The sequence below is a fragment of the Colletotrichum truncatum genome, assembly GCF_014235925.2.
Source record: "Colletotrichum truncatum strain CMES1059 chromosome Unknown Contig_0003, whole genome shotgun sequence".
NCBI classification, from domain to species: Eukaryota; Fungi; Ascomycota; class Sordariomycetes; order Glomerellales; family Glomerellaceae; genus Colletotrichum; species Colletotrichum truncatum.
Window position 1 is genome coordinate 1 of NW_027222400.1, and position 15,512 is coordinate 15,512.

The 15,512-nt window shown below is 48.2% G+C and overlaps 4 protein-coding genes across 4 annotated transcripts; 1 reads left to right on the forward strand and 3 right to left on the reverse strand.

Annotated features, from left to right (window-relative positions):
* Positions 1-246: 246 nt before the first annotated feature.
* Positions 247-853, forward strand: CTRU02_204878 (uncharacterized protein; the record flags this gene model as incomplete). Its single annotated transcript, XM_036734133.2, has 3 exons — positions 247-388; positions 474-649; positions 716-853. 3 exons carry the CDS (start codon positions 247-249, stop codon positions 851-853), a joined length of 456 nt encoding a protein of 151 aa, XP_036574145.2.
* Positions 854-5,200: 4,347 nt separating this feature from the next.
* On the reverse strand, positions 5,201-6,991 carry CTRU02_204879 (uncharacterized protein; the record flags this gene model as incomplete). The annotated part of the gene is made up of 3 exons (XM_036734132.2): positions 5,201-5,519; positions 6,269-6,805; positions 6,930-6,991. 3 exons carry the CDS (start codon positions 6,989-6,991, stop codon positions 5,201-5,203), a joined length of 918 nt encoding a protein of 305 aa, XP_036574144.2.
* A 4,383-nt stretch (positions 6,992-11,374) lies between these two features.
* CTRU02_204880 (uncharacterized protein) lies at positions 11,375-14,312 on the reverse strand (the record flags this gene model as incomplete). Its single annotated transcript, XM_070204438.1, has 4 exons — positions 11,375-11,418; positions 11,489-13,699; positions 13,880-13,995; positions 14,110-14,312. The coding sequence occupies 4 exons, from the start codon at positions 14,310-14,312 to the stop codon at positions 11,375-11,377; spliced, it is 2,574 nt and encodes an 857-aa protein (XP_070061542.1).
* Positions 14,313-14,438: 126 nt separating this feature from the next.
* Positions 14,439-14,957, reverse strand: CTRU02_204881 (uncharacterized protein; the record flags this gene model as incomplete). The annotated part of the gene is made up of 2 exons (XM_070204439.1): positions 14,439-14,686; positions 14,774-14,957. 2 exons carry the CDS (start codon positions 14,955-14,957, stop codon positions 14,439-14,441), a joined length of 432 nt encoding a protein of 143 aa, XP_070061543.1.
* Between the last annotated feature and the right edge of the window lie 555 nt (positions 14,958-15,512).

Sequence of the window (15,512 nt, forward strand, 5' to 3'; positions counted from 1 at the left end):
TAGCAACTTATGATACGGATTATGTTTATTATGTCTTAGGCGGTGGTATCTAGGGCCCCTCTAGTTATGATGACATACTTGAGAGAGAGGGAAAAAAAAATTATAAATATCCTGTTTCCTACTTGGTAAACTGGCATCTGTTTCCAACCGGCAAGCCTTTATCTATCATAATACTACTCCGCTACCTTACCAGACTTTTAAACAACTTTAACCTTTACTTTAATACTTCTTAAAACAACCTTCAAAATGGGTATTGTTGAGAAGAATAATAAGATCTTCGTCCGCGCCGGCGATCTTACGACGAATGAGATCACTATTGAGTGGCAGCAGATGTTCAAACAGAAGAAGGAACAGTACTACTCTGTCCCCTTTTTCAACAAGGATAAGGGTATGACTTCTCTTATAGGATAATACTAGTTCCTCATGTCTGGTATTCTCTTCTGCAGGGGATATGGGGCTAACTTCAACCATAGGAGACGAGGAGAGCGTCCTCTTTATCCAGAAGGACTGGCTAGATAAGCTTAAGGAGAAGAAGACGGCTGGTGAAGACTTCACCTTTGTTGTCGACGAAACTTTCCAGTACGGCCAGGATAAAGAAAAGACTCAGCGTTGGCTGGTATTCCACGATAAGAACAGAACGCCTTACCAGGTAAGTTGTTACGTAGTATAACTTAGTAAGGTAGTTTGATTAAGAAGAGCTAACCTTATCTTATAGTGGCGATTCGTTGCAAGTATTAAACAGAAACTTGGTAGTGTACTTGCTGGTTTTGCTGGCGGAATCTTTAACAAGTATCTGCCAATTGATATTGGCAATATTGGGGTTTACTTTGGTGACCCACTCCGCAACTTTTGAGGAACCTGCGCCTACAGAGCAGGAGAACGTACTTTATTAGTTGCGTAAACGCGGATATGTGCTGTTTGTTATTATATCCTAAGCGGCTTGGGACCTAATAGAAATAATAACCTACTTGAGTAAATAAATTATTGCCTTGATTTAGTATTCGGTGTTATACTTATTACCTGCCTTTGCTATTACTCCTTTCGTATTGTCTACCTATCTGTCTATCGGTGGGCCCGATCGGGGTGGAATACTGGACCCTGGCCCACGATCTGGAAAGAACGGAAAATCCAGATCTTGAATGAGCCAATCTTGTATGAGACCCCGGACCACCTGCAACCGTTTATATAGCCGATTCTGTCTGAATCAGACGGAATCGGGGTGGAATGATAGTAAGGGTTTAGTAGGAACCGCAACGCTTTACGGGACGGAATACTTGAGTAGTAGTAGTATTTCAGCTAGCCACTATACCTTTGATGCTTCGGCTTCCCTACTGTTTTTGTCTCTATTACCCTAGTAGTTGCTGCATGCATAGAGCTAAGAAAGCTAGCAAATAAAGTCAGCTATCCACTAAAAACCGTAGGTGATTTTAATTCGAAGAAGCTCTGCCTCTTAACCAGCCACTAACTAAATAAGTAATTCAAAAGTAGAAATCAACTATACTATTCTATACGCTTACTATGCACTTATACAAGTATAAAGAAGACCTGAGGCGGTTGATTTACGAATGCAACTGAAACACAGTCTTGTTACTAGCAAGTAGTTAGTATTGTCTGCTGGCGTAGCTTACAAATTCAATCAACTAGAGCGAATAAGGAGCTATTCGTCCAACTCTTGAAGTTATTATCGGCTTACTCATCTTATAATAAGCAAAGTATATAAGTATTCAATTGATATGCTACTCAAAAGTAATCTACCAACCCCCAAGCTCTATCTTATTAATGAACTAGAAAAAGATTAATACCTACTTTGTTACTTTATTATTTCGAAACTAATCATCTATCACTATGGGTCAAGTTGCTAGTGCTATTGCGAACGCGCTTGACAATAGCAAGGAATAGGAAGCAAAGGCTAAAGAACAGCTTGAGCTTATGATGAAGCTTGCTGATGCCCGATTAGACACGTTTGAGGCAGAGCTGGAGAAGATGTTTCTGGACCATGAGTCCGCAATGAAGACGAGTGTTCCTGGAAAGAGAGCACTCCGATTTGAGCGTCATGTCCAAGTTGACGCTGAGAAGACAGTGAGTGGAGTTAACTCCTTATAAGGGATATCAAGCTAAACATATACTTCTATAGCCAGGCAAAGGGGTAGATGAAGCTGTGGATGCCTTCTTCGGCTCTTCTGATACTGGAAGTCGAGGCGTTCTCGATGGCTTCAAAGCTGTTGTTAAAACCGGTCTCTCAACCATTCTTGGCGACACCTCGGCTGGTGAGAGCTATGATAAGAAGTTTTTTGTTTGCGTTAAGCAGTAAGTCCTAGATCTATAGGTTGATATTTAATAGACTAGCTGACTAGCCATAGCAACGCAATCATTCGCGTCGATATGTATACTTATAAGTATAACTTTAGTAACTTCGGGTGTAATCTCAACCCATAAGAATATCCTAGCTTATATTCTTTGTATCTCTGTTGTAGATCACAGGGATGTCACGGTTGATGAACTTATCTACCTTGCTTCTGAGTTTGCTGGAGATGGAACAATCGGGCCTGACAGCGGCTTTGATAAATACTTGGAGATGATTATGAAGACTTGGAATGCGCTTAAAGCTATTGATCCACTTCCGGTGGTAGGAAGACAACAAATCGATTACCCGTCTCTGGCAGTTCGGACTGTAGCTGCTAACTAGTAACTACGTATAGCCTCTGTTTTACTAGCAGCTATACTCATCCGTAGTACATATGGAGAACTGATTACCTTTCCCTTCTTTTCCTATTATTTCTTACTACTTTATGCCTCCTATATTATCTTAGATCTCGACCTGGACCTGGACCCGGACCCCGGGACCGCTGCTAGCCTGTCTGCTTCCCGTCCGATAATACTCCTCATCTGCTGCTGCTCACTGCCGCTCCTGTAAACCCTTCCCTACATAGCGACTGTGAGGGCCTACACCTCTGGCAGTATGCGTAACCCTAACCCAAAGTTTCAAGCGCTTGATTAATAGACATCGCGCCTGAGTCCTCTTGCTCTACTTCTTTAGGCTCTTTTCGGGTGAAGTTGGTAGTTGGCTTTGGGTAGGCCGATTCTGTCCGAGTCGGGATGGATTAAATAGTTAAGCTACCTTGTGTTCTCGCAAACCTTGACTGCGACGGACTATATTTGTTGGGATCCTGCTGGGCTTGCTATCTGGTGATTGATGCGAAAACGTGGAATCCCTTGCTTGCTGCCGACTGGGGCTTCACGAATACTCCCGTAGCTGCCGACGCAACCTCCCGCAGGCTAAGTAGCCCCGACTTGCGTAGCGATCGGACGGGCTATAGAGGCCCAAGAATACGGCGTGGCCGCCGGGATCCCCTCCAGCATTGTGCCCCGCGTCGGTGGCCGGCGTGCGGCGCGCGCACGTAGGGAAAAGCACCGCCATTCCGGAGCAAAAAAAAAAAAGGCCATCGTAGCAAAAATGACCGACCACACCGGGACTTGAACCCGGGTCTTCTCCTTAGTTAGAGGAGTGCTCTGCCTACCAAGCTACGTGGCCTTCCGTCGTTGTTGAGAGAATCCGAAATAACCTTGAACTTAAAGGCAGGCGAGAGGATGCGGTTAGCCCGTGACGTGTGGAAGGGAGACTTCGGTCCTCTTCTAGTCACGCGGGCCGCGCGGCTGCCCGGGTGGCTGGGCGGGCTGCTTTGTAGCCCCGTATTCTAACCGATGTGATATACCCGGTAATTCGGAGCCGACCGTATGCTCTGATATACTATAGTCTCTAGTTGGTAGGCTCTTTAAATAGGATTTGCTTAATGAAGCGCTGGGTTCTATATAATATCTCTCTAGTTATCTTCCTTAAATTCCTACCTGACCTGTTCTACCTCGTTATCTAGGGGGATATCTCGATAACCAAATAACCCCCGTTATCGCCCTTGTTGTCGTCCTTGTTGTCGCCCTTGCTATCGTCCTCGTTGCCGTCCTCGTTGTCGCCCTTGTATTCAATATCTCTTTAGCTATCTTCCTCGACTTCCTGCTCGACCTGTTCTACCTCGTTATCCAGGGGGATATCCCGATGCCCAAATCGTTCCAGCATTTCCTTCTTTAACATGTCTACTCTTGACTTGCGTGGTTCAAGGCCATCCAATGTGATATTCTTCTCCCACGACCAGATTTTGAATTAGATTCCTATAAGTCTCCCTAGTCGAGAGACGAATAGAACGTACTTGCCTAAAGAACCCTAGTTATCGCCCCCGTTATCGCCCTCGTTATCGTCCTTGTTATCGTCCTTGGTATCGCCCTCGTTGTCGCCCTCGTATACAATGCGTGGTTCAAGGCCACCCAACATACCATTCTTCTCCCACGACCAGATTTTAAATTAAATCCCCGTGAGTCTCCCTAGTCGAGGGACGCCACAAGGCCCTTAAGAAAGGGGGAGATCTCGATGCCTGAATAACCCCTGTTATTACCCTCGTTATCGTCCTTGTTATCGCCCTTGTTGTCGCCCTCGTATACAATGCGTGGTTTAAGACCATCCAGCATGACATTCTTCTCCTATGAAGAGAGTTTGAATTGGATCCCCGTGAGTCTCCCTAATTCATGGACGCTACAAGGTCCTCGAGTGAGGTGGATCTCGTACTGAGGCCTGCAGCCCCGCTCTGCGAGGTAGGGACGCTACAAGGTCCTCGAGGACGGGGGATATCTCGATATCAAAATCGTTCTAGCATTTCCTTCTTTAAGATGTCTACTCTCGACTTGCATGGTTCAAGGCCATGTATTATAACATTCTTCTCCCACGACGATGATTTGAATTAGATCCCAGTGAGTCTCCCTAGTCGAGAGACGAACGGGACACACTTGCCTAAATAACCCCCGTTATCGCCCCCGTTGTCGTCCTCGTTATCGCCCTTCTTGTCGCCCTCGTATACAATGCGTGGTTCAAGACTATGCAATATAACATTCTTCTCCTACGACGAGGGTTTGAATTAGATCCCCGTGAGTCTCCCTAGTTGAGGGACGCTATAAGGTCCTCGAGTGAGGTAGATCTCGTACTGAGGCCTGCAGCCCCGCTCTGCGAGGTAGGGACGCTACAAGGCCCTTGACTAGGGGGGATAGCTCGATACCTAAATCGTTCCAGCATTTCCTTCTTTAATATGTCTACTCTTGACTTGCGTGGTTCAAGGCCATCCAATACGACATTCTTCTCCCACGACTAGATTTTGAATTAGACTCCCGTAAGTCTCCCTAGTTGAGAGACGAACGGGAGGTAATTGCCTAAATAACCCCCGTTTTTGCCCTCGTTGTCGTCCTTGTTGTCGTCCTTGTTGTCGCCCTCGTTGTCGCCCTCGTTGTCGCCCTCGTTGTTGCCCTCGTTGTTGCCCTCGTTGTTGCCCTCGTTGTTGCCCTCGTATACAATGCGTGGTTCAAGACCATGCAATATAACATTCTTCTCCCACGACGAGAGTTTAAATTGAATCCCCGTGAGTCTCCCCAGTCGAGGGACGCCACAAGGTCCTCGGGTGAGATGGATCTCGTACTGAGGCCTGCGGCCCTACTCTGTGAAGCACGTCCTCAGACGCTTGAGCTCCTCGATCGTGATATTATTGGCTTGAATCCCTGGCTTCTTTAGGTAAATAAAGACAATATGCGTTGCGATCGTCTTTTCAACGTGCCCGGCTGCCTATATACTGACTTATTCCGGTGTAGCAGACCGACTATACCCGTCATACAAAGTTCCTATGTCGATGTTGAGAATCCTCGCAATCTCTTTCACCCGGCTAATCCATTTAGCATCGTATAGCAAGCCTCGGCGGTCAGCGTCTCCGAGGGGCTTGAAAGATATACTACTAGCCGCAACTTTCAGAACATATAATTAGCCTTTGTAATCCCTAGTACTTAACAAACCATAGGTCTTTAGAGGGAGTATTATTTTATTCGTTACTCGAGGTTTACCTAGCGTATACGTAGCAGATACTACCGACTAAGGGAGCTTAGTAGTTGGTCTATCATGTAACTCAGAAATAAACAAGTCTATCTAGCGTATATACTATAGATATAGTCGATTAAAGAACTCAATGTTTAGTCCTTTATTAATAACCCTAAGTAATATATCCTTATTATTATTTAGATTATATCTACTAAACCCTAGACGCCTAGGTAAGCTCGAAACTAGTGTATAGCTACTATAACTATTCTGATTCGTTTTCCATCATAGCACGTGCAATATTCCTGCCTTCTTCCCGGTCCTCCTCGTTATGGATCTTAAGCCCCATAGGTTAGAAGAAACTCATACTCCCTAGCAAAGTGTTTCTTCAGCCATTGCTTCTCCTTCCTAGTATACCCGGCCTCTTGACTAACCCCGTCTGACTGGCGGAGGTGATCCTTGAAACGCTCCCTCTCGCTTTCTGGCCATGATACATTAATTACATAGTTAACATCCTCCTCTAGCGTAGAAGGCCCGTATTGTAGCCCGCTAGGGGGCTTTCGCAACTGAACAACAAAGAGCGTCTGTCCTGGGCGGGAGTAGACCACTGGGTGGCCGTCCGCCTGGTGGAGCGCATAACGGCCGAACCCGTCGCCACCTTTCCTACCTCCGATCAAGTTAAGCGGCAGCATGCCTCCGATGACGTTACAAATGCTGTCCGGTGTATGCAAGACGTTCTCAAGGCGGAGAGTAGACAGCATACTGAGCCCATCGGCCCTGGGAGGCTGTGCGATAGGCAGCTCAACGGTGCCGACCCCGTAGACACGAGGGCCCTCGCCGACGTAGTTATACGTTACGGATTCGAAAGGTATATACTCCGTAAACCAGGCGCGATTCTTACATGCACTTTCCGACGAGAAAAGAGATAGATAACGTTAGTAGGATGGTTTTGAGGAAGTAGATGTAAAATCTAGGAAGGATACAGGAGGGGGGCTAAACAAGGGATAACTACTAGGGAGGTATGACGTACTGGGCGTTTGAGCCGCTTGCAAATACCCAGGTAGGGCAGACCTGCTGCGGTAAAGAGGACATATTCCGTCTATATTACCTGAGGTTTTATGGTTTTTTGTCGGAGAGGTAGTGCTTCTTTGGTTTTGGTTTGACTTATCAAGTGCGTATAAAGTCTGCGCGGGGCGAGGGAAGGTTATTGACGAGTAGGGTTGATTATCGAGGGGTTGATTCTAGTAGCTTACCTAATAAGGTTCCCGCCTGGATACCTAACTGGCTTTCCTGGCGAGGACTTGCTTTTTCTATCATATAAGGCCGTCCTTCCCGCGTTTGTCGTCGGTTTCCTGCTTAGTAAGGTGCACGGGTCTATCAGCTTAACAGGGGGTCGTCACTATCAGGTTGTCGCATCACTCTTGGGTCTTGAACTGATTATCAGCTTAACTTGGTTTCCCCCCACTATCAGGTCGGCGCAGACCAGAATACTACTATATGTCCCTGGATTAGGTGGATCTCCGTACTGAGGCCTGTATCTCTGCTCTATAAGTCACGTCCTAAGACGCTTGAGCTCCTTGATCGTATTTCCTCTTTACGTGTCCGGTAGACCGACCACACCCATCATACAAAGTTCCCATGTTGATATTGAGAATCCTCCCAATCTCTTTCACCCGGCCAATCCATTTAGCATCGTACAGCAAGCCTCGGCGGTCAGCGTCTCCGAGGGGGTTGAAAGATATGCTGCTGGCCGCAACTTTCAGAACATGCAGTTGACCTTTGCAATCCCTAGTGCTTATGAAGCCGCAGGTCTTTAAAGCGAACATGATTCTGGTGTTTGTTTGGGGTGTATCTGGTGTGTGCGCGGCAGACGTCACTGGCTGAAGGAACTTCATGCTCGACGCTTCTCTCGATGCTATATATGTCCCGCCCGGCCCCTCTGCCACTGTTTATGTATTGTATAATAATATATCAGAGCCGTCGAAGAAACTAGGCTTCCTTTTACCTCTATCTTTGCTCGTGTATTATCCGAGAATACTTCGGAGCTACTAATCAGACTAGGGCGTAGGTTACCTTTCCCAGAATAGAGGGGAATATCGAACCGGGGACTGTTTTCTCCGTTCTTTCCTTCAACTATTTACCATTTAGCAGTATGCTAGAGGCACTCAGGCCAAGACCTCTCGCCGAGTAAGGGTAGAAACTACTATCCCGAGTTACAACCTAGGATCATTACCAAGAATCCATACTTCGGCGAACCAAAATAGAAGAGAGAATGAATTGTTGAGAAACTCGGTAGAACGAGGGTTCTTATGGTTCCATTCGTCGATCTCCGCGGTTAGAGCAAGAAGGGCCAGGCGGCTGGCTATCCAAGGACGCGGGGTCGGCCCTAGCACTTGAGAAACTCGGTAGAACGAGGGTTCTTATGGTTCCATCCGTCGATCTCCGCGGTTAGAGCAAGAAGGGTCAGGCGGCTATCTAAGGACGCGGGGTCGGCCCTAGCACTTGTGAGATGGGCCGTTCTGAGTTGTAAGTTCTTATCCTCTCTCTATAAAGGTTGGAGCGATAGCTTACCTGAACTACGTGGCTATTTCCCTTTGCAAGGGTGTTATACTACTGCACAGGCTTTGCCAGGCCAAGTCGAAGTAAGAATGAGGGCAGGAAAAGAAAAGATAATCGCCAGAGAGATCTAGCCTGGTAATATTATCTCTGGGGAGGAACTTACTATGTAATCGTGTATTAATAACGAACGTATTCGCAGTAGCCTTGCTGCTATCCTTTAGGTATTGCCGAATAATATACCGGGCCTTCCGGACGGGGCTAGGCGTTGTTTTCCCCTTTCCGATCCGCGATAAGATGCCGTACCAAGGAGAGTACTTCCCTACATAGAAAGAGCCTTCAGAACCGATTTCGGATCTGGGGCTCTGGAAGGCGTAAGGAGTAGTCTGTTAGCATTACAACGCACCAATGCAAACCAAGCTCTAGTCACAGGGGATGCGAACTCGTGGCGAGACAGCCTCCGCCAACGACAGGCTGATTGAAGCAGGAGACTATCGGGCGGCTAGGCGACGGTCGAAGTGGGCGACGTGGCCTACAGTCCCTGGTCGTCATTTTTAGTTAGCTCCTCCACTATCGTTTATATCTTTGCTTGTGTATTGTTTAAGGATACTTTGGAGCTACCGATGAAATTAGGGCGCGGTTTACCTTTCCCGGTCTAGCAGGGAATATCGAACCGGGGACTGTTTTCTCCGTTATTTCCTTCAACCATTTACCATTTAGCAGTATGCTAGAGGCACTCAGGCCAAGTCCTCTCGCCGAGTAGGGATATAACCTACTATCCCGAATTCATAACCTGGAATCATCACCGAATATTTCAAACTTCGGTAAACCCGACTAGAAGAGAGAAAATCACTAGAGAGATCCGGCCTAGTGATATTTTCTTAGAGGAGTAGCTTACTTTAGGTTCGTCGATTGATACCGAATGTATTCTCAACAGCCCTGCTAGTATTATTTAGGTATTGCCTAGTAATATACCGGGGCTACCGGATGGGTTAGCGTGCTGCTTTCCTTTTTCCGATCCGCGATAGGATATCGATTTAAGCATAGGACCTTCCTACATAGAAAGAGCCTTTCGAAATACTTTCCGATCTGGGGCTCTGGAAAGCGTAAGGAGTGGTCTGTTGGCATTACAATGCACTAATACAACCCAAGCTCTGGTCACAGGGGGGGGGTGTAAACTCCAGGCGAGACAGCCTCCGCCAATAACGGACTAGTTAAAGCAGGAGACCATCGTTCGGCTGAGCGACATTGTCGTCGGCGACGTCGCCTACAGTCCCTGGTCGTCATTTTTATTCATCCTCTCTATTATCGTTTGTATATTCTCTACTATTGTCTTAGCGCCTTTAGGACTGATTTCGGATATATTATCTGATAATATACCGGACTTCTTAGAGAGGACGAGGGGAGATGCTTTCGTTTCTCCGTTCGAGGGGCTCTTTTTTGATAGTGTCTTTAGCTATGAGAAAGGGCACGTTACAACTCATCCGTTCGAGAGTAATAAAGGAACGGTTACCTTAGGCAAGGGTGCCTATGGATAAACCAGGGGCTACCGACGTCTTCATGTTCTTGCGGTTGCGAATCAACGTATTCTTGTGAGGGAGTATTATCTGGGGGAATTTTATCAAGGGCTGGAATGTGAGACTAACAGAGCTGTCCTTTGGGTGTGGAATAAAAGGGTAATAGATCAATAGCAGCATAACCAAGTCCAAATCAGAGTCCGTTCGGCACCTGAACCAGTCCGAAATATCACTAACAACCCAGACAACCACGCATTGCTAGACATCCTACTAGCTTAGCTACTTTCCTACTTCCCATTGGCTGGTAGCAACGCCTTTCCCCGTAACCGCTGTTTGTTATCCTAACAGACATTCGCAGGGTATTCTACAGTATACGTAAAGGCCGGAAGAAATGATAATCTAATATGAGTATCATTCTATCGGCTTACGGAAGGATACATTTGGTGCGACCGGACATGTTGATGTTCTTCCACTCACCGCCCTTTCCGTTAGGGAGTAGGGTTAGAGGTGTACTAATCACGGCGTTGCCTTTAGTTTTCTCTATAACCCTTAGCAGGCTTCATAGTATAGTAAGCTAAACAGTGCGACTAGGCATATTAGCTTTCTTCTACTTAACGCCTATTAAATAAGCGGTAACGAATAGTATTCCCTTTCGGTAACATTAATAATACTAAGACTACTATCAATACGGAATAACGGGAATATTGCTACTTTTAACTGCATATTAGTATATAATATATAAGTTGTAACAAATATTACTCTTGTAATCTATGTGACGGCTTCCCCTCATCCGGTAATTTGCCCCTGTCTACCCCATAAATCTTGCTACCCCACTTGCCTTATAGGGTAATTTCTGTATGCTATATCGACCTTTGGCTAAGCTTATGATGTTGTATATCTTCTAATTTACCCTGCCTCTTAACTTTTCCCTTAATCCCTTGGGGCAGTCTGTTTAAAAGTATTACCAGGCATCTGTGTAGCGTTGATAACTGTTGTTTACCTCCTGGAAAATCCACATACGTTGTAGTATAGAAAACATTATGTTCTGCCTCATCATTGATTACAAGAGTAATATATATGACGGCTTGACCTAATTCGGCACGTCTCCACTTGCCTGCCTAACTCCGCTTAACATAATGAGACCACTCTTTCGCCTAATAGCTATATTCACGGCTTCGAGATGGATAATATAATCGAAACCGCTATGGCTAACCTACTGCTTAATGATACTAGCGCACCGATCCACCCATACTTCATCGCTACTGTGGAAAACCATGCCGATAAAATCCTCCGGCCTCTTCATTGCGGACTGCAACCCCCGGAGGGTCCTAAGCATCTCCTCTGACGACTGGAGCGTAACCTCCGTGTTCCGCGGGGTAGGCCGCCCGCTGGTTGCCTTGACCTAACAAAGCACCTTGAGCACACGGTTGTTGCAGCCTTTCTGCTCTAATCAACAGTGGGTTATATCAGTACGATTCTTGGATGGAGACATTAGGGGGCTCCGTACTTAACTTACCAACTTTTTTTGTCATCTCGGCTACGTCGTATGCAGTACCGCCAGAGTTTTTAGCCCATGGGAAAGACGCAGGGTAGAGGAACCACATCATTCGTGTGACCATGACGAGGGCGAGTTGCCCTGGGTCCTTTCGTTTGTCCGCTATAGTGAATTTATTCGCTTTTAGAGCGACCTCGGGCGTCTCGGAGGACGAACATATCGTCAGCGTGATCATCAGCATAAGCTGACACCTATAGTCGTCGATGTTCTCGGCGAGGCAGTTGATGGCAAGCTGATAGTGTTCGAGTACCTTACTATCCCCCTTGTTGGAAAACATCGCCTTTGCTTTCTCGAACCCGGAGAGGATCAGGTTGGGAATGTTTGTAAACGGGACGGGACACCCGAAATCGATTCGGGCACCGTGTTGTTCCTGGCGCTGCGCCCTCTGCCTTAGGACCCGGTTGTGTCTGATCTCTGTATCCTGTGCTTCCCGACGCAGGGATCCTGGCGGCCCCGACGGTACCGGCTCCGGTATGGCTGCACCCCCCAGCCGTACGACACTCCTCGAGGTAAAACGGCCGCGGACCGAGTCGGGTACCCATTCGATACCGCTAACAACGAGGCAGCTCAGGACGGCCCCAACCCACATTCCCAGGTCGATCCCACCTTGCGACTTGCGGCTGTTGGCGATGGCGAAGTGAAGCGTCAGGGGCCATGTCGCGTTCTTCGCCGAGAAGGCGTCTCTGCCCTTCTCGCTTCCGACTACTCGTACCATTTCGGATACGAAATCCTGCCGCGCGCGCTGGCCCGATACCGTCACGGCTACACGCTTCCCACCGGGCTTCAAGCCCTGACAGAGCTGCCGGAGTGCCCTCCACGTGAATGCGTCAGTCGCTGCATCCCAGGTGGATATTGCTCTCTCGCACATGGCAATATCTTCCATGGTGATGGGATCTCTACCCTGGTTGCTGCTGCCCTCGTGGAGGCGGCGCCTGAGCTGCTGGATGATGAAATCCTTGGTCTGCGGGATCCAGAGTTCGCGGATGAGCTCTTGGGCGAATGACGTGACGGCCGTCTTGCTGGTGAACGCGGCCTCGCCGAGTTGTGCAAACCATACGGCGCTCTCGCGGCAGGAGGCCACCCGGGCGCCATAGTGGTGGTGCAGCTCCCGGACGTGGAGCAGCTCGGGCCGGCCCGTCTTGGCGGAGTGGGGCCACCGCGACATGTTGATGACTGCCCCTCCTGACGACCCCGAAGCTCCGAGGTTTAAGACGGCCGGGTCGATGAAGGGCCAGCCCCCGGCCCAGAGGCTTCCGAGCGTGCCGAGCGGCCGCAGTATGGTCTTGGGAAGGTGCCGCGGGTGGCCCGAGAACATATAACCGCCTAGGCGATCGATGACGGCGATCGCCTCGGAGCGCGCGAGATCAAGCCCCTGTTCCCCTCCGATGACGAACTGGCGCTCCATCTCGCCGATGACGACCTCGAAAAGCCTGGAGTAGGCACACATGATCCGGGGGAATATCTCGAGCGGCATAGACCGGAAGATGTGTACATACGACTCGTGCTCGACGAGGAAGAACCGCATCATCTGGAAGATGGGTCTGATGACGGTTTCGAACGTCCGCTGTCCGCCGACCATACGCCGCATGTCCAGGGAGACTACCTGCTCGAGCCGGAAGGCAACCTCCTCGGCCCCGATCGCAACGTTGATCTGCTGTCGTTCTCTTGCGAAGGGTTTAGACTCGTCCGGTCCGCGGACAATGCGTAATAGTCGTTCGCGCTTTTGGCTTGTAGCCCATGTGGCCCCGGCGTCTGACGTTGGTACGGTTAGCGCCGCTGTCGCATAGCCCTTCGTTGCCAACAGGTCGTGGGGGCTGTGACGGACGCTACGCTTGATGTTCGAGTAGCCCTGGAAGTACCCAAAGGATAACACATCAGCACCCTCGTTCCGGTCGCTCATATTACCCTTCATGGCTGCGAAGAGTGAGTCCAGAAACATGGGCGGGCGGCTAGACGATATGTTTCCATATACTGGATGGAATGCCTGCGGATAGAACGTGTAGTCCCGAGCGCTTGCGAATTCCCTCGTGATCATGTTCCTGTCGATAAGCAGGCTCCTCGTCTCTGCCTGACTGGCTTCGCTATTGTTGTCGGCTACTACCCTGTCGCTATTGATATAGACGGCGAGCGCGTATGATACGGCGGTTATGCTTTCTAGGTGGAAGCGCGCTTCTAACTTAGATATTAGTTTCCGGAGGCTGTTATATTCTGATAATATACCCTTGTAACGCGTGTTGTCGATGCTATTACCGCTGCTTCCTATACGCTTATTACCCCTCGTGTCTGCTGTTATAGAAGGAACCTTATCGTCCGTTATAGAGAGCTCCTCTAGCTAGTATGTTTCGTTACTACTCTCTTCTAAGTACTCGTATCCGTTAATTTTATCCTCGCTATCCTCGTCTATCGAGTAGTGTCTCTCTCGCGGTAGATTATAGAGCTTATCGTTTACCTCGATTTCGATATTTACTCTATAGTCGTAAGCATGGAAGGCCGGCTCGTGCTTCGCCTAGAACGACCTAGGCCCGCGCTGGTGCGACCAGGCTGCCTAGCCTTCCATAAACCTCTCTTGGAACGTTATCTACCGGTTGGAGCTGATCCTCTGGCTTTCCTGCCTGCCGAGGCGCCACGAGGGCTCGACGCCCTCCCCCAGGAGCTCGGGAACTTGAAATACGCTGGTGATGTAGGAGGCTAACTCGCTTGCTAACTGCGTGGGCATGCCGCTTCGCTCGCCGGCCTGCTCCCGCCTCCGGCGGGCGTCGGCGGACGAGGAGGGCAACTCCGACATCTCGCTTGTCACTGGGTGTATGACGATGAACCAGGTCTCGCGCGTGGCCGCCTGCGCAATCCGAAAGGTTCGCCTGGTTATGTCGAAAGGGATCCTGCTGATGTGCTTGGCGCCGTAAGGAGCTGACTATCGCTGGAACGATACGATAATGTTGTCGAAGATCGGGCCGTCGCGCTTCGATATAGCCTGACCAGGCTTGCCTATAACGCTAAAGAAGTCGAGGAAGAATTGCGGGTAGTATCCATCTGACGGCTGCGCCTGGGTGCACCCGGTCCGGATAGACCCGAAGTCGATGGTGTGCTTCTCTTGGATCATCTTCAGTGCGTTATCGGGCTCAAAGTCCTTTGCTAAAACCCTTTGGATAAAGCGATCTACTGTTCTTTAGTGTTAGCAATAGTAGATAGCTTACTAACCAAGGTGATTTTCTACTAGGCGCCCCCTGCCCTGAGATGCTTCCTTACCTCGGAGGCGATGATGGCCTGTAGAGTGATCAACCGCCCACCTCTGTGTTTCTCCGCCATGGCCTCGCTGGTCGCTATTTTCTTCTTCGTCGTCCTCTTCCTCATTCCTCCATGACGCGTCGGCGAATAAGATTGCCTCATCGATAGCAGAGGGCCTGTTGTAGAGGGTGGCATGGATAGACATTATACTAGGCTGTTTAGCTTTACTTGTAAGTTAAGTCTAAAAGGAAAACCGATAGCGTCTATATACTTTTGAGTAGCCTAGGGTGTTCCGTCTGTTTCTATATGGTAGGTGCTGTAATTTCTAGTATTACTGAAAGAAGGCTACTACTTATTACTAGCCTTCTTATAAGTACTAAAATATTCTGATAAGACAACTCTTTGTTTTGTTAGTAGATTATTTCTTATTTTTTTCTAATAAATTAATCAACAAACAAGAAATATGGAATGATAATGATGCTTAGAATACACTTAGAAAATCACACGTGAACTCATAAGCGGTATTTTGAAATAATGAAAAAGCCCCCAGGGGCTTTTCCCCCTCCGATCTATACCTGTATCTCTCTTAGCCTCTCCTTCTTATCCCCCTGTTGCTTCTCTAAGAAAGAAAGAAAAAACAAAATTAGGTAACTAGCTCATGTTTCTAGGCTCTGTGTCGAAAAAAAAAAGCAATATAATAATACTGTAGCCATAGGCAATAAGGTAAATGAAAATGTTGTAAGATAAGATGACGAGACAT